The sequence below is a fragment of the Lytechinus variegatus genome, chromosome 1 (genome assembly GCF_018143015.1).
Source record: "Lytechinus variegatus isolate NC3 chromosome 1, Lvar_3.0, whole genome shotgun sequence".
Lineage (NCBI taxonomy): Eukaryota > Metazoa > Echinodermata > Echinoidea > Temnopleuroida > Toxopneustidae > Lytechinus > Lytechinus variegatus.
Window position 1 is genome coordinate 43,175,588 of NC_054740.1, and position 20,529 is coordinate 43,196,116.

The 20,529-nt window shown below is 34.4% G+C and overlaps 1 protein-coding gene across 1 annotated transcript in view; it reads right to left on the reverse strand.

The window, feature by feature from the left end:
- Positions 1-17,068, reverse strand: part of LOC121414731 (ras-related protein Rab-33B-like) — a 31,784-nt gene extending 14,716 nt beyond the window's left edge. The window contains exon 1 of the mRNA XM_041607801.1: positions 16,690-17,068. Coding sequence (XP_041463735.1) covers positions 16,690-16,911 — 222 coding nt within the window. The 5' untranslated portion in view covers positions 16,912-17,068. The remainder of the gene's footprint in view (positions 1-16,689) is intronic.
- Positions 17,069-20,529: the final 3,461 nt, after the last annotated feature.

Genomic DNA, 20,529 nt, shown 5'->3' on the forward strand with positions numbered 1-20,529 from the left:
TGTTTGCATATTGCATATAGAATTGATATGACTAATAATATTGTAGAAATAACTTAAATTTGATTTTGGGGAAATATTTTTCACCTATAAATAACTTTCTACCCCCACAATGAAAGTCATTGTGACCTTTGAAAAAAACGATGTCAAATGGCTCAACTTGCCCCATCTGTGGGGTAAGTTTTAGTTGTGCCATCTTCTGGGGTAAGTTGAGCCACGAAAACTATGTACCAAATGTATGTGGGAAGAACCAGCATGTAAATTATTCAGTCTTTTCACTTGTTAATTCTCTATAAATTCTAACATCCTCTATAAAAAGTAAAATAACTGTCATGTGAGTTAATAGCTCCTTTCTGCCTGCATATATGGGTTTCTAAGGGTTTTTTTTAATGATTATACATTACCATAAGAATTACCATGGCTCAACTAGCCCCATGTTGGCTGGCTCAATTTATCCCAGCCCAAACTTAATGCGATAATTTCACATCCACACATTCTTTACATGTATACATCCATCATGAAAAACACTATGACAAGAATGAGAATCCATACCTGGACTAACGATATTTATCTTATTTCTTTATTATATTTAAAGAAGTGTGTGGGTAAAAAGCACTGATCAATTTCATACACTTTTTTTTTACTTTTTTGGCTGAAATTTGTATTTTTCCCTCTAAAAAAGTACTTTTTGTTTCAAAGTTGAAAACAATGTGGTGGGGTTAAGGGTTATGTAATAGGTCATCAATACATGACACCACAGCAATGTCTGACTCATTCATTATTAGCCTAGGGATGGTGGCTCAATGAGCCCCTACATGTATGCTCAACTTACCCCGCCTTCCCCTATAGCTAGCCGAACTCAGCCCCTGCCATATGTGACCGAAGGTCGCCACCCTATCACTGGAGGTTGGCATAAACAACATTTGCTTCACCTCAGTCATACAACTTACAAGTTAATTGCAATCAATGAATGTATAGTGATTCTAGGAATAACAACTGTATTGAGTTCATAGTGATGGGAAAATTATCATCCAATGGATAGATAATCCATGTACGGGATGTATTTCAATTTAATTCATACTAAAATTGCAAATGTCTACACACAGTAGTAAAAACAATGTTTATGATTTCATACAATACTGTTTACTACATTAACATTAAAGTAGTTTTTCAATTCTATTCAATTCAATTCTTCAAAGTTTGAACAACCATGCTTTACAATTTATTGAGAATCAAATCTTAAAATAGAACTTTGTTGTTTAAGATTTTAAACACATGTTTAAACCATTTAAATAACTACTGTAAGGTTCACATAGAACTGTTTAAAATTTCATAAAATGCTGTTGTGCTATATGAACCTTTCACAAATTATTGAGAATAATACCCCTTTCATAATATCTGCATAATTTGGTTGTAAAATCGGAGCGGGACCAGAGTTATCTGCATTATTTCAATGCTGCAATTATCCGCATAATAGCGGCATCGGGACTAGATTTTGACTTTATGAACGCATTTCCAAAGTAATGCGGATAATTGCCATGGTGCGGTCACAATCACAAGGTCACCCTTTCCCAACGGGACCCCATCGGAGGGGGTGTGTGCAGTTGTCATGACAATTATCCGCCTTTTTCAGGTCGGGCGCTCGTAAAAAATAGTGCAGATTATTTTCGGAGTTTGTGAATGCAATTTTTATTGAATTATCTGCATTACTCTTAGGCGGATAATTGGAGGATGGGTTTGTGAAAGGGGTATTAGGTATTAAAAATAAACTTTGTAGTTGAATATTTTAAATACTTGTTTAAACCATTTAAACAACTACTGTAAGGTAGCCAGCATTGTATTTTAAACAGCATTTTCACTGTTAGTATTAGACACATGTACCTCTGAAGGAAGGTAGCAAAGCCTTTACAATCCGTATACGTGACAATGCAAATGGATTCTCAGCACCACTTCCAATTACTTGCTGGACGTGAAAGATATAGGCTTACCCAAGAGTAGCTGGGTACATATAACCTCCAGTACAGCTGGACTCATTAAGTATGCAAGAAGAGAAAGATGAGTAGGACCTTAAAGTAATCTAGATTGATTTACCCGAGAGCATCTCCCCAATTAGAACATACCATCTCCACTGGTGCAGTTCACATCGCCACTAACACAAGGACTTTATCAGAGCAAATACAAGCTTAAAGTAAAAAGAATGTACATGTAGCAAATGGTTCATGGGAAAGTATTTAGTAGATTTGGCATATGAATGTAAACTGAACTTTGTGAAATCATGAAATCTTAGCTTAAAACGCTGAAGATAACACAAAAGCATCTAAGCGGGACAGAGTATTAATATTGCTTGAAAAATTACCTAGCATTTGATTGAATTGCAAGTTTATTTCGCTTTATATATCTCAGCAGTTTATACACATTTTTCCTGAGCCATTTGCCAAATAATTTGTCTGTTGTTCCATGTGACTAGCATTAGGAGCCGCCGCCCCCATCACCCAACAAAAAAAACTGGGGGGGGGGTTACTTTTCACAAACTTCTGCCTAAATATGCAACATTGGATAAGCTATAACATTTCAGTGAATGGGGATTTTCTAGGGCAATTTTGAGCATTTTGGGGGCCAAATCGCCCTGTTAACTCCCTGTGTATAAGGGGGGGGGGTGGGTGGTATAGACTATAGAGGCCTGTGACCTCTCCTGTAGGGCAACCCTATATGCAAGGAGACATTGGAGAGGGGAAACCGGACCCCTTATCATCACTCAGCCACACTGCATATTCTTTAGATATCATCTCATCGCCATGGGAACGCATCACTGTCATGGGAGAGATGAAGTAAATGGAATCTGACTAGCACCATTAGTGTGCAGTAACTCACAAAGAATAGGATAAATGAGTAAATTGCCAATTCGTCCACTTGTCTAATAGTCTAACACTTGCCTTTTGGTCCATTATATTGGACCAATCATCACTTGGTCTAATTACCAGTTAAACAATGACCATTTCGTCTCACAGCCAGTTGGTCTAATCCATTTTATTTTCATTCATTTTGCCCAAGTAGACCAAATGGTTTATGGACTAAATGGCATTTGAACCAACTGGTTTTTGGACAAAATGGTGAGTAGATGGAGTGGCAGTTAGACCATATGTATAGTGGAAAAACTGATGGTAGACCAAATGATTGTACACAAGTTGGTAATGGACGAATTGGCATTAGACCAAATTAAAATAAACTGAATAAACAAGACTGTGTTGATCAGGTTTATAAAATAAAAATTCTACTAATGTATGAAAGTTTAAAGTGTTTCGGGATTATATGCCGTGTAGCCTTGTATTCCAGAGGGAATACACTTTTTTTTCTTCTTTATGCATTATGGACTAAATTCATTCTGGAGAAAAAGTAGCATTCTAATGAGTTAGATGGGAATACCTTAAAAATCACAAATCATTAAAGCTTTGGTAAAGTAAATGTAGATCTATTCCAATTCTTGCAAAAGTGTAGTGGTTGTTGAAACCTTTTTTCAGCAGAGGATTCTTTATGAATATTTTCAAGGTCTAGGACCTTCTCTCCATGTTGTTTTTACTTTTATAAAGATGGCTTTTTGAACACTTAAGAGGTTGAGTATCAGAAATCTGTATTAGCATAGGAAATATGAGGGCAACGGGTGATTTTGCCCCAATTACAGCCTAAATCGCCCTTAAATTCCCCCAAATGCATGCTTTGGGGCGACCACTACTTCTAGAGTAGCCCTAAGATCTGTCACAAACAATATTCAAGCATATTTAGAAAATCAATATTTTGACTGAGACACAATAATTATATTTGCTTATATTGCTTCCAAGATCTGTCACAAACAAACAATATTCAAGCATACTTTGGAAAATCAATATTTTCACTGAGACACAATCATGATATGGATGGCTCAGAATGGAATACCAGAAATATTCCAAGAGTTTGGGAAAATATTCCATGAATCACAGATAGATGAGTGGAATATTGGCCCTAACGAGTGGAATATTTCGGGGTTTCCATTTCCCTTACTTGGTACTGCTTAATACCTGGTATCGTTTTACTTATTAATTTTTTAGTACTAGGATGGCCTTTTGAACACGTAAAGAGTTTGGAAATCAAATATCTATATACACCAGCATAGCCATTCAATAAGAGAAATATCCATCCAAAATGATGAAATTGCCCAAAAGATATTTCCTACCCTTTTAATATATAGACAAAGATCACATCCTGAAACTCGTCTAAGCATCCCATCCACGCTTGAAAAAATGAGCAGTGTTTATTTTGACAGGCAAATGAGAAAACAAATTTTCTTGTTGTATCGCAAATTTTATCCCAGTAAAACACATTTTCATTTCATATCCTACACATCATCTGTTTTAGAGCATTACACAATTGATAAAACAGGAGTGAATAGGAATAGTGACATTTAACTAACAAACGAACCAACCAACCCACCTAATTATGTGTGTTATTTTGATCCCTTGGAAACAAATGTTTAATTTCCATTTACATATTTTGCAATATTTTACTCACTTGACAATCATTCTATTTTTTTTTTAAATAGATATTTGTTGTGCAAGCAGTACATTCAGCAAGGCAGTCTACAATGCAATCTGTCAATACACTGAAATGAGCCTGTTTATTGTACAGTATTTATAAAAATATGAAAATAAATTCACTCATCTTATAAAATTCATATCAATTTTCTTTCATTCCAGTGAGTACACTAAATGAGAACAAAGTGGAGGCTAAATATCCAATATATTATTTCCATGAAATGTAATTAACTTTCAAGAGGCATCAGTGAGATTCCAAAAGGACAAGTACTACTGCTGTGCAAAATAATTATGGCATGATCAACCTGCGTGAGCACCATTTATTTCTTTGTCAAGATAAAACAGAAATACAACCAACTCAAAAGGGATCCCATCTCTCCTTTTCCTAATTGAAAAAGAAGAGAGGGAATAAAGAGGGATAGAAAACCAATTTCATTTCTCATTTTGAAAAGTGCAATTTTGATTATGAAGGGCTCCACCTGCTGAAGCGAGTAAAAGTAGGTTTATAGAGCAGCCACATTTAATTTATCAATTCAATAAATGATAATATTTCTGCATTTATGAACATTTGGCAGTTAATACAACTGATCCTACATGTACATGTAGCTGGCTGGCACTTTTTCCAATCCCCTGGGGAGCATTCCAACAAGAGTTCTGGGCCCCATCTTACAAAGAGTTACAATTGATCCAATTGATCGTAACTCTATGAAACTCCATCTTTGTCATATTTTTTCCACAGAAAATTTGCACAATGTCCTTTGTAAACAAAGAGAAGCATATTGAATTTTCAAGAAAACAATGAATGCATGAATATACATCATAGTTAAAAATATTTTTTTTTGGTCTCAACTGCGAATTATGTTCAAAATTAAAGCAAACAAAAGCCACTGAAGAGACCATGCAAAAACACAATTACATATCTATGGTCATTTTACGTTTTTTTTTCTACTAAAGTTTTTAAAAAATAAATATGGGGCAAGCATCCCTCCCTCTTTCTGTAGCCCTGGAAAACATGTTTGCTTTCGCTTCCTACCAGGGGTACCCATGCATTCCACACCTGGGTGGAGAGTGGCTAAGTTTGGATTTATGCCTTGCCAAAGGACACTTCACTAATTTCATCTCAATTTTTATCAAACCAAAATTCATACTTTGTACTCTATCATATACATTGTGACTGTGTCGAACAGGATCATCCTTTCAAAGAAAAAAAAATAAAAACGCTTCATAAAGGCAAAAAATATATGATTGAGTTGAGTGGGGGCTGCCATTACCTTACCCCTCTGTTAATACACCACATGCACTATCCATTCCAGAGATTAAAACAATAGGGTGTGAGTTTCTACTCCATGGAAGGTGTCACTCTTTGTCGGAAGAGTGTTGTTTGAAAGTGTTGTTTCAAAAAGCAGTTGTTTCAAAGTTATGACTGATTGTGCGATCACGTTTGAATCACAAACATCTGTTTCTATATTGATTACATATAATTTCTTTACATTCTCTTCTGGATTTATGAATCAATAATATCATAGCTGTCTATGATAAAACTCTTGTGTAATCCAACTACTCCATAAAGTGAGCTTGTGGTATGGTCTGCTTTGAGTATTATGGCTGTTGAAGAAGAACACTTATGTTGTGTATCTTCATGTTAAAAGTAGTTGCCATGTACAGAGTTTATCTGTTAGTCCTGATTAATATTAGGTTCTTTTTTTTACTAGTGCCTGTACATTTGGGGTTCACACAGGACCTGTGCAATATACATGTAGAAATAAGGTTTAAAAGTAAACTCATTGTGGTAATGGCATTGAAATTTTGAAACTCTAATTTTCATTTTCTTAATTATTAAAATGATTAGTACATGTAGCTTTTGACTGCCATCGCCATCATATTGTAGTACATGTAGGTATTTTTTTTTTTTAATTCCTTGGATTTTCAGCTTTTCAACAGTAAATTGTAGGGTTAATAGTACTTATAGAAATGGTTATACTCTTTAAAAACAGGAGATGTGTTATATGCTAAATTTGCCCAACTACCCACCTTCAACTCTTTTCAAAGTCTTTGACACTATGAATTTATTTTCATAAATATATTTCATTGGTCTACCAGTCGAGGTTGCATACAGCTTTATCTTTGTTGCACAAATTCCAATGTGTTGCACCCTAATGTATTATGTACCATCCTTCATTCTGCCCCTGGATTTTTCAATCAATTGAATGTCATTTGCATTCAATATCTAAATAGATATTATTTTAATTAAAGCCTATGATGCCCATCAGACATGTCAGTGATATAATGCATACATGTATGGCCAATCATGGTGCTCATAATCAAAATGAAAAGTTGCAATATATACCTCTAATAAACTCTAAAAGCCTTTTTCTTTTCATTGTTTTTTTTCTATTGAAAGTGTGTATATGTGCAGTATATTCAGTGTAGACAGACACTTTGCAATATATACCACATCACTAATTTTTTGAAGAAGCAAAAATTTGATGAATGAAATTGAATGAAAATAAACAAGCCTTAATTTTTGCATTTTTTGCAAAATTTGGCAATCAGCTTTTATGCTTTCCACACTTTCCCTCGGCCCAGAAAATTGGTGGGGCTAAGAATAATAGCCCACTTCAGTTTCGCACTATGTTTACAGGGGCTGAAACCGTGTATAAAAAATGTTAAAATGACCATTTGATTGTGATTTTTTTGCATGTCACCCCCCCCCCCCCACTTTGAAAACTGTTCCGCAGCCCCTGGTTTTTAATAGCAAAGTGGGCTAGCACAGGAAATAGTACGGTACTACATTATCTGGCCCTGCATGAAAAGCAGGGTAAGCCAGCTAATTGCGGTGCTAGCACCACAGTTGCAGTACTGTGCAGTGTGAAAAGAAACTGGGCTAAGGAAAAGTGGGGCTAAGCATTAGTACATGTATATCACGGAGGTCGAAAGTGAGTGTAAATCATGCTGTGTCAAAATCATCAATATTATGCTTTGTGATAGTCCGAGGTTAAGGTGTTAACCCCAGCCAAGCATATAGTATGGGGTTTATATTTAGGCAGTGTGCAACAAATAAAAAGGATAGTATGGGGTTGGGAGAAATGAGAATGAAACCTTTGAAACAAGATACAAGTAGCTTGTGTGAAAAATCAGAGAAACAGATCAACGAAAGTTTGAGAAAAATCAGACAAATAACAATGAAAGTTATGAGCATGAATATTGCGATCATATGCTATATAGAGATCCTCACATTGGCAGTGAGATCTTTGGTACATGGGGGAGGGGGAATTACCTACATGTAGGCACTGTATAAAATTATAAAATTGGAGGGGGGGGGGGGTAGTTGGGAATATGTCTCCCTATTCCCCATCCCCCCAGGTTTACTGCTACCCTACATGTACATCCATTATGATTGCATGCATGTGCTATATCAAGCCACTTTCTCATCAATACTGGTCTCAATATTAAGTCCCTGCTTTAACATTGCATTTCATATGTACCCGCCCTGATCCTTGCTATGAAAGACAATACAATATTTCCCAAGGTCATCAGGGCTAGTTCATTCAGCTTGACAAAGACCTTAAAAAAATACACATAAAGGGACAAATCGATATCTAGTTTTCAATACATTGTACCTTTTACACTGCCCATCCCAGTTAAAAGCATATTGCCACATCTCATTTCAGGTACTGAACTGTCTGCACTGTAGTACTGCATTACATGCATTTCAATCAGTATCTGTCTATAAACTGTATTAATACTACATGACATTAAAGGGAAAGTTCACCCTGAAAAATGGTTTGTTGTAAAAATACCAGAAAAAAAATCATTAGAATCCAATAAAATAATAAAAAAACTTATTAGAATTTTATTTTTCCTTATTTACATGACATCATATGAGAGTGCTCAGCTTTCCACATATCTGATAAAAAATCAGTTCTGTTTTTTTTTTATACATGTACATGTACATGTACCCACTTGATCAAGAAAGATAAATAAGACTACATGCATCTTGCCATTAGACTAATGACAGTTTAATATTACACATCATGACATGTACAGTTTTCCCTCCATTTAAACATCATACTCATCATCATAATCTTTGTCGTCGTCATCATCATCGTTATCTTAATCATCATCACCATCATCATCATCACCATTGTTGCGTAAACCGCGCTTTTCCCAATAGGCCCAAGTTAAAATAAATAAATTAAATGGAATTATATTCTTATGACTACATCTACACTGTACATTAACAAACTATGAAAGAGACAAGTTTCTAATGCTTTATCTGAAAATTGCCAGTGATGGAGAATGTCCAGTTAATTGATGAAATGCAAATTTTAACAGGGAAGCTTAGAAAGGGAAAATTACCTTTCTCTGAGAGAGTACAATGGAAATTTTACATTTTCAAAGTTATCTTTCTTCACATTATACCCCAAATATTAGGTTACAAAAAGGTGCCAGTACCATGCGATACGTGTGTATGCAATCTGTCTGAGTAAGAGTATTAGTGATGCAGTAATTAATGTATCAAATGTTTCTATAATAAATTATGCAGGTACATGCATAATAGTTTGTTCGCAGATATAAATTCTCCATGACACAAAAATCATTGCATGGGGCTGTACAATATGTTATATGTACAATATAAAGTGTATGCAAGCAGAGAAATAAATATTTTGATGACATTTTGCAACTGCCTAATATGTCCTGTTAAATGATGAAAAAATTGAATCACCAAAAAGGAAATGAAAAATCAATCTTCATAAAAATGAAGACAAATTGCTAAATGTACATTGCAAAATTATGCTGTGGGTTATTTCTTTCATTTGAAGAGCTGTTCTTTACGCAAAAGAGTTGGGGTGACTCTAGAAAACATTTGTCGCCCCAAAGAAACATTGCATTCTACAAGAAATTAGCGCTATGACGAGGGCAAAATATGTTTGTGAAATAAATCAATTGGCATTTCTTGATTTTTTTGTCTCTGGAAGAAGATCTACATTTATGTACTTGTTTTTTTTTCTACTTCCTCCAAATTTTATTACCCCCTTTTAATAAACTGTGCTACTTGTACATACTTTTATTTTCATTCTGCACAAGTTTTGTCAAAAATGAATGATGGTAAATTAAAAAAAAAATGAAAAGTAAAAATTTTTAGTTAAAGACCTGAAAGATAATTGATATTTTTGTGCTACAATGCTCAAAATATGTTCAGTCAACAACACCATCCACTCTTATCCAACACGAAACTCTGACAAATTTCATCTCACAAATCCAAAACTAATATTAAATAGCACACAAATCAATTAGACATTTCGGTGCAGATTTATGGAATAATTTATCACCTGTGTTACGTACCAACCGATATTACAACCCCCTCCCCCCCCCGCGCACTTGCACTCTCGCACTTTAACTTTAATATCAACATGATTATAAATTCTTCATTTTAATTTTTCTTTCCCTATCTACTTTTTTGGTAATATTCCAATTATTGCACTGTTTGTCCGATTTTCCTTCCCCTTTCCTTTTGAGGCCTTCATCAATTTCAAGCTTTAAGCTTATTAGATGAAGGTCCCCCACATTTCAAAATGTATTATGTTGATATACATGTATGTATATGATTTTTTTTCTATTTTTTGCAACAATTAAAAAAAAAAGAAATTTATCAGGTATAAATATATTTAAATTAGATTATTAGATATAGGTATATGTTATCAATTATATCATTTGGTTAATATGTTATGCTAAGAAAAAAATGATTACACAGTTTGTATATGCTTTTGTTATTCGAATGTGGAAATGAATAAATAAAATCAAATCAAATCAAATCAAATCATTAGTGTATGTAGAATAAAATTCATGAGTAAATTCAGAACATTTGACACAATCTATCATTGATACATAAAAGAGTGATGAGAAAGAAACAAGTGAAAGCAATTTACTACTGTAATTGATCAAATTCTATTCAGGCAATGATGGAAGTAAATCAAAGGCAATCAATCCCTAATAAATTATTTTCATATAGCACCATTTGAATTCCAAATAACGTGGAAACGGAGCTGCAGAAGGAAAATCGTTTAAATCCCCCACAGAAATTATCACATCCCTTGCTTCAAACACCATCAACCCTCGCTAGATCCATACACCGACATTGTGCAGCCGTTATTTAATACATCTTTAAACAATTCCCATCAATATTCAAAAGTATATTGTCTCCCAGGTAATTTGACATTTACATTGAGTGGGGGAGAGTAAATCTTGAGATTTTGTTTGCATTTGCAGTCAACTTGAAAGACAGAAGCCTTGATAAAGACGGAGGCTCCCCGCTTCATGCTGCATAATGTGGAATAATTGGGAGCCTGGTATTACTACAAAAGATGCGCATGAAGCAAAGCTGTAAACTGTCATTTGAGACATAAACCATATGTTACTTTAAAACAACTGGACAGTATTACAAAAATGTATGTAGATTATTAGGAAAATAATTATATCTTTAATAACAATGCAGGCAATCACATGCAAGTACGTTTTTCGTTTTGAGTATTCTCTTAATAATTCAATACACCGTCTTACCCCTTTTCATGGAATTGCCAGACTTTCAATAATTTGAAGGATAAATTCATAACATTTCAAGGGTAAAGTGGAAGTTTAACTTTTAAACTGTAAAGCTGTTTTTAATAAAAAACAATAAAACCTATCAAGAGATATGTTAAAGCAAAATAATAAACACAGTAGACCTATACAAAATTTTTGGCATTGAAATAAGAATCATTCACATTGCGAATTCTACAAACAATGTATGGTTTTCCAAGCAAGGATGGGCTGACATTAATTACAATTTAGTCATCAAATAAAAATCTAATACCCTTATTTTGAAAAATTTGAAAAAACAATCATTTAGTAAGTTTAATGCATTGAGGAGTCAATGTCAGGCATTATCCATGTCTACCTACCTAAACCCTAATATCAGTTCCTCATTAATCTAAAAAAAATCTTGATTTAATAATCAAGCATTGGTCACCTCTTCCTTAATTATCAATTCTCCTCAAATTCTAAGTGCTAAAAAACGAATATACATATTTATAATATTATGTTCATACATAGTTATAATATTATGTTCATTTACACGATTGCAAGAAAATTTCTCATTTTTAGTTGCTTTTTCTGTCTCCTTCATATTAAACGCATAGGGACACATTTGGCAGCGATATGCACTATACAGTACGTATCAAAAAAAGTTAACACTTTGAAAAAATCCTGTAAAATTACGCATTTGTAATATCCTGAAGATTTTTCCACATTTTAACATTGGTACAGATCCTTTTATTAAAGCAAATGACGATATAACTGTCGAAATATATTTCCGCTTGAGTGAGCACCACTTAAATTTGTACTTGTGAAAAGTTAGTGAAAAATGATTTGCGCAGAACTTTGAGATAGTTATAAAATGCAAATAAAAGTAGACCTTAATCATGAAGAACACTTTGAATTTAGGCTAAATTATTTAGCTAGTAAAATTGATTTAAAGATGTCTTTTACTTTTTAAAACTTGTTTCCTTGCCAAAAACACTTCGAAGAGTGCACAACTGCATTGCGCCCCACCCCACACACCGAGGCCATCGAGATGTTATTTTCCTTACATGTACGTGGTGGAAAAATGCTTGAGATGTCTGATATAAACTTTTGTTCAGATTCAGTTATGTCCTCAGATCCAGCTAGCACAAAAAGGTTAAAGATTGTGCTTTAAATGTTAAAATTTCATTTGGGTGGCAAAATTGTTACAAAATGCTTGAATGTATCCTATAATTTCAATTGACTAAAAAAAGTGCAAGGGAAATATATCTGTGAAATGTTTCGCAGGGTGAGTTTGATTTCGCCCTTTCCCCTTGACACAGCGTGAAAACAAGCATTTCTGTGCAAACAGATTTCTGCGAGCTTTATACAAAAATGGACAGTGCTCACTCAATAGTAACATGCTGTCAAAACTTTTACTTTTATTGGATAAATGAGACCCAAATCCAAGATTATAAATACCCACATGTTGTATATTTTTTAATTCCCAGGGCTTTTTTAGTGTATAATACTATAAACTTTTTTTGATAGGCCTGCAGTGGCACTGTATAAACTATAAAGCATGTTGGTACATATCTTGTCTGCCATTTTTTATTGTGCAGGGCCCTCAGTGATTGCAGTTTGTCAACTGAAGAGGGCTGCTCTGTTAGAATAAAACTGGAAATAAATAAATAAATAAATGAATAAATAAAGAAATAAATAAATAAATTGAAATTCTATTTCAAATAAAAAAACCCAAACCACTCTGATATTACATGTATGGTTGGTGAGAAAATGGGTGTTGATTTCATTGATTGATCAGAATCAAAGGAGTGTCTCATGAAATAAATAGTAGTACATGTAGTAGGTTTTTTTCACTGACAAATTTGCTCGGGATTTTGGCAGCTACCAGTAGTCAGTAACGTTCATTGATTCCATCAAATTCTCAACCAGCCAGGGTCAAAAATAAAAGAGGACTTCCACTTTATTTCTTTTTTTCATTTTTGTCTCACCCACCAGAGGTGAAGGCGAGACTTACATGTAGGGATCCAAATGTTGTCCGTCTGTCACAAACATATAATGACACATAACTCCACAACCTTAAGTCGCTTTTTAACCAAACTTGGATGGTACATGTATGGACTTGGCATGTTATGCTGCAGTCGGAAGTCACATGGTAAGGTCAAAGGTCATTTTCAGGTCAACGTAAAAGTTTACATGCAAGACTCTCTTATGACACCTACATGTAACTCCGCAACCGTAAGTAGCTTTTCAACCAATCATGGACGGTACATGTAGATGGACTTGGGGGACCTGCATGTTATGCTGCAGTCGGAGGTCACATGATAAGGTCAAAGGTCATTTACAAGTCAACGTTAAAGTTTACATGTACATGCAAGACTCTCTTTAATATGTCACCTAACTCTGCAACCGTATGTCACTTTTCAACCAAACTTGGATGGTAGATGGACTTGAAGAAACCTGCATGTTATGCTGCAGTCGGAGGTCACATGGTAAGGTCAAAGGTCATTTTCAGGTCAACGTTAACGTTTACATGCAAGACTCTTTTACATGTATGTCATCTAACTTCGCAACCGTAAGTCAATTTTTAACCAAACTTGGATGTTAGATAGACTTGGGGGACATGCATGTTATGCTGCAGTCAGAGGTCACATGGTTAGGTCAAAGGTTATTTTGAGGTCAACGTTAAAGTTTACATGCAAGACTCTTATGTCACCTAACTCCGCAACTGTAAGTTACATTTCACCAAAACTTGGATGGTAGATGTACTAGGCAACCTGCATGTTATGCTGCAGTCGGAGGTCACATGGTAAGGTCAAAGGTCATTTTCAGGTCAACATTAAAGTTTACGTGCAAGGCTCTTATGACAAGTGTTATTCCATCCCAGTCATTTTACAATGAAGTTTCGATACAATTCTTGTTGCGTGCCCGACAATGAACACATCCTGTCATCTGGGCCACTAAAATATCCACCTTTTTGGTGACCTGGGAAAATAAACAAAAAAACCTCACTCCACCAAGATAAATGATAAACAATTAATGACCAATTTATACACGAAAATAGTCACGGTTGCTGGTTTGGCAAGTAGCTATTAAAAAAGGAGTGAAATTATCAAGGATTACCAAGTAACCCAAGTTCATATTATAAACAAAATCTGATTGACCAATCAGGCAAAAATATGCTGGCCTGCTATATTTTGTGTACATGTATCCCAGATCACGGATCACTGCTGATGTCATGCCCTGAATCATTCATAAAAAAATATATTGTCTGATATTAAAAACCAACAACTACAAGTCAAGCTAAGGAAAGTAAAAAAATAAAAATGAAAATGAGTGAAAATAATGAGAGATAAAGTAAGGATTTCACTTCTATAAAGGCTAAAGACAATTTTTGAAGTTTTAGATCTTCAGAATAATTATAAATTATTCAAACAAATTAGCATTAATTTTGATGCAGGGGGTGGTGGTGCCCCCACCATCCAGTTCCTGCCCCCCCCCCCCATTCCAATAATGTACATCATTTCACTCACCCATGTATAAAATTGTACTATCACTGTACATGTATGTGTGGATACATGTAACTACATGTATATTAAAACTAAACCAGATGCCATGCAGAGCAGTGTCTGACAACAGACAAAACTGATGAAACGCTTGAACTACCCAAAACACAAGAGTGCAGGCCTACATGTACTTGGTTAAAAGCCATTACAAGACATTTTAATTACAGAAAATCAGAAGATCATACATGTACATGTACGTACATGTAGGCCTGCAATTATCATCAACATTTTTTTGTCTGACAAGTTGTCAGATCTGCAAAATGTCCTTGAATTTGATTGAAAGAGTGATTTAAGCATACAGGTGCCAGTTACTATGAAAGAGAACCTGCCAGGTAGAACAGTCTTTGCCGGATCCTTGTAACCTCCAGAAATTCACTTAATTTGTCAAAGTTTTTTCAAATGGTGCAACAATACTCATTCAAGTCAATTATACAAAGTGATTAATTCTTTGAGGAAGAAAGTCTGGCAATTTAAGAGATTTTGAACGAAGGAGGATTCAGCCACAGGTGGATTTGGAATTAATCTTGCCTATTTGATCATTAGCATCATAGGGCAACTGTCAAGTTCTTTCATGTAATTCTCCCCTGATACTAAGGTTAGATCTGTACTTGAACATCAGATCTGTCAGTCCTTGGTGAATTTTAATAATATCACTGGCTGAAATTCAGCCATCCATATCCAGTATCCTTATAATCTATTTCCTTCAAAATAAAATTGGCTAACTTTTATGCACAATTTGTCTCATGCCTTCATAATCTGTAAAAGGAGCAGGGCTTGAATGCTGAAGAATTGCGCTTACCCTCCTAGATTATCAGTACCATTTTCCCAGAGGTATACAGTATGTGACATTTTTAAGATCAACATTAATAACAATTTCTCATATTTGGTAAATCGTAGTACAGTAAATTGTTTATGAAAACAAAAATTTTACTGTCATAAATTTAAAAAGATCATGCTTATGAAGACCTCTCTTCTACATTCTTCCTTGTATTTTGTGTGTGATTAACCTGTTGTGGTTTTTTTTCATGACTGGATCTACTGGAAAGATACAGTTGTTTCTGCAGTTAAGTTTTCATGTCTATCTTGTACAAGTTTGTTGTACTAACTTGGATAAATTCCCATTCTAATTCTGTGCTCAGGTGCAACACAGAACTTCTGTGCTTTAATTTTTAAAACATGCAATTATTTGCACGACAAGCGTGGTGCCCCAACAAATGTTAGTCTGCGTGTACATCTGCTTGATTCTACATGACACATCATGGAACAATTACAAACTTTACACCTGCAAATAGATCCTTTAAAGCAGTGTTAAAATGTAATAACAAAATCATTTATTTCAAGCACTAAAGGCCTCATCTGCATACAATCCTCACATTTTGCAAAATGAATTTCCAGAGAGGTCGTCAAATCCAAGAATTGTGCAAGGTAGAGACATGGTACTATTTCATTTTTCAATCTAAAAATGACAGGCCAAGGTTTTTCATGTGTCTGTGCAAATTTTTAGACTTAGTGTGGTTTTTGCCAGTCCAGTGAGTTCACTCAAACAGATTCGATAATACAAAATCAAATTTTTTTTGGTAAAAAAAAAAAAAAAAGGTTAAGTACCGGTGTAGGCCTAGGCCTAAAAAGTATACCTTGGGTATGCAGGCATTTTCCAGAAACTGTCACAAAAAAGACAAGAATTTTTTTCTTTATTTTATTAATCATTTTTTTTTTGGCTCACTGTCACTGACATTGGTTTAGTGAGAGTGATTGTCAGGTAAGCCACTCACTCAGACTCAGTCAACGTCAATTGTCACATGAACGTCACGTCACTGACACTGTCACGTACTGACTACTGTTACACTGACACAATCGTGACAGCAACAATGCCTTTTTTCACTCTCCACCCTGCAGCTGCACCCACCAACATTTATTTACAGGCAATTAAGAAAGGGGTTAAAACCATACGGAGACTAACAATAATCAAATAGATCAGATAATTTGCAGAAGGTTTATACCTTAATAGTTTCTCCTTCTATTGTGACATTCTTCTCCCGGAAATCGACCCCAATCGTTGCCTCTGTCTTCTCGGGAAACTCCCCGCCGCAGAAACGGTAGGTGAGGCATGTCTTCCCCACGTTCGAGTCGCCGATGACGATTATCTTGAAAATACGACGATTTTTGTCATTTGGGTCCACAGCGGCCCCTCTGCCGTTTGCCTGGTCTTTTCCCGGTTCCATTATGAGGTTGGAGCAAAATGTCACTAATCCTTAGTTACAAATTCCGAGCAAAATTAGTAGAGATCTATCGTTCGTGTTCAGACTGACGTGAATTCACACGGATTTATTCGTGAACAAACGAATATCCGCGCCAGTATACGTATACCGTATTGATATCCGAAATTAATTGCAGCCGATCCGAATCACGAATCGAATTCTGGTCCTACGTACATCACGAGATGGCGACAAATATGATGTGATCATATTCCATATTGATTTATTTTGACTATTAAGCCCCCCCCAAAAAAAAATAAAGACAAAGACAGAAAATGGGAATTGGTCATCTTCCTGATTATCGATGGTGTAATCATCACCTTGATCATTACTAAAAGTATGAAATGCATGACATCCATAAAAATTGTCTTTATCACCACTGCCCATCCCCACCCATCATCATCATCGTTATCATATCTTCATCGTCATCATCACCATCCTCCTAATCACCAATCATCATCATTGTCATCTTTACCATCACCATCATCCAGAGTTACGAAGTCTCACGCATTATGCGTAAGTTATGCGTAAGACTCAAGCATTTTGGACTCTCGTTCATCCCCTCAAATCTCTGTCTCACGCAACTATCAGAGCCTATCCCCATATACATTGTACACAATGTCTGTGATCTCACTCAGATTCACAGAAAATCTCACGCATAGCTGGTCTTTGAACTTGGCATCTCTGCATCATCATTATCAATATGACATCATCATCATCCCTATCACCATCGTCAATGATATTGTCATCATCGTCATTACCAACACCACCACCTTTATCATTGTCACCATCATCATCATCATCATCATCAATATCATCATCATACTCATTGTCATCATCATCAATATCATCCTTTATCTTCATCATCTCCTTTTTCATTATCATTAAACATCATTAATCACCAACCATCATCGTCATATACACTAACAGGTTAAAATATGTACACAACCCTGTATGGAACACAAAAATCATTTAAAGAATCAGACAGTAAAGAAGAAAATTGAATAGATTAGTGTGCTCATTTATTCCTAATTATTCATAAAGCACAATATCAATAGTAATAGGATATTTCACACAGAGGCTTATTGTATAGTTCAGTGAAGTTAGATTGAAAAATTTTGAAGTATAAAAATAACAAACACAGATTCTGAATGAAGACAAAATATCTAATAAACTCTGACAGGAAAGAAAATGAGACAGACGTGAAACTATTTCCTTTAAAAGAATGACTGTCAAACATAAACAATATACATGAAATTCAGAATTCTGGGTGGATTTTATCCATTGTCCTTTTTGCTTTACGAAATTGCACTATACAAGATGCACTTGCTTTAGGTGGATTCAATGTTTGTTCAGATTTACCAGAAACATGGATGCAAATAAATGTTTATGTATACAAAAATATGACATGATCAGAAAATCTAATACTTCTTTATATGTTTATGCCAGAGTATTCTGATGGTAATATTTTGCCCAAATACACATGATTGAGATTGCAATTATAAAAATATGGCATAATTCCTTTCTTAAACATTATTTAGCATGTGCACATTTAATTGCATACTTTCATTTTTCATAACATTGTTGCACACAAGAATATTGATATTTTTTTAAATGAGAAAAAGAAAATGGTTGCATAAATATAAGTAAGACTAAATATTTAGTTCCTATAAAATCATATATAATACATTTGATCAAGGATACACTGTTAATATAATATCATCAAGGTGGAAGGGATTGGGAAGTTAGAGGTAGTTTACCCCTATTAATATCAGAATTGTATACATATTCTGAACATAAATACATATGGCTACCACTTAAATTCCGGGAGGGACTTGCCTCTAATTGTATAGTATGGGTTTATATGCATATATGCTATTTGAAATCTGAAACATTAAAAAACCACAATTCTGTGAAATAAATCAAATCATATAAAGAATATTAAACACTAGAAACCTATCTTAAACTTTGGTAGATCCCCTAAATTTTCATGCCATTATTCTGATTAATTTTTAGATTATATCAATGTGTGTACCTAAAAGGGTTGAAATGCAAAGAAATGTAAAATAAAAATATGTTTTATTGGATAAATTTACAGATTTTTTAATTACAGAGGCTATTAAACAAGTTTGGGTGTAGCACTAACAATGGCATGGTCACGTAATGTAATCTTATACAGTGAGATTACAGTAGCTTGCTACTAACAGTAACAATGATGCAATATTGAACCAATAGAAGGACTTGAAAATCATTGCTTGTTTTGGAAGCTAAAAACACACAAAAAATATAATACTTCTAGCAGTTATGTAAAATAAAAAGCACAGATCACATGTGCCATTTTACTTTAAAGACTACAATTTTATTTGAACTACATGTATGCTATGACTTTATATACACTGATACTGTAAATCAATCTGTAGTTTAACAGAAAAAAGGTCAAGGTTTCAAGGCACATCACTAGAAATGAATCAAATTTGAAAGACTTAAGTCTAATCCACCACTAATTGAATGCATAATGAAATTGAAGTGAAGTACTAAAATCTTCGTTTTATCACAATCAAAGTTAGAAACATATTTTGTGTGTATTGGGATAAATATAACATTTACCAATAATAAAATAAAAGATTGGAATATCATGTATAGCTTATATTAGGTGTTAGCGTGACAAACAAAAATGTAATGCTTTCAATATCAATGATTCAAAAAATTGCCACTCTCCACCCAGGTGTAATAAATAGCTACCCAGTAGGAAGGAAGTCCTTGAATGCTCGAGCACCTGATCAAGGTGTTCAAGGCAGGTAATAGTATGCATTTTATCATATAGAGTGTAATATATATGCTGCATATTACTGTTATTATGACAAAGGGTATTAATTTTGTCTTTTTTAAAAAGGAAATCTGTGAAGAAAATATAGCTTTCTGTGCAATTTGTGTTATCTCATATTCAGCATGTGCTTCATACAGAGGCATGCATTATTAATCCAGTTGTGCATTTACAATTCAGCCTCTAGATAAGATAATAAAATCCAATCCAAGTTTACATGTATATCAATGATGTAAAAACAAGGCCTACTTCCTCATCAAATACTGATGAGGCTGAAAAAACTACCAAAATTACATACCTCCTGTGAATTTGTGTCAATGTGGAATGTTTTATGTTTTTAATAATAAAAGAGCAGGGATGGGGGCAGGGCCCGAAAGTTCAAGTCATGAGGCCACTGGACAAAACTGTCTCCCACAGAATAGTACACAAGACCGGCAAAATTTAAAAGATGTATTTATTAATTACACCTATTTTGAAAAGTCATGACCACTCCAGAAAAAATGTTCATTTGAATCAATAGAGAAAAATCAAACAAGCACGATGCTGAAAATTTCATCAAAATCAGATGTAAAATAAGAAAGTTATGATATTTAAAATTTTGCTTATTTTTCACAAAATAGTTATATGCACAAATCAGTGGGTCATTTTCAAACTAAAGTCAACATGGGGGTGAAAATTAAAACTTGCTAGAAATCAGTAGGCTCACTTGCTCAATCAGTAAGCTCAAATTAACTGTTAAAGTTGTGTCGTGTCACTCACCA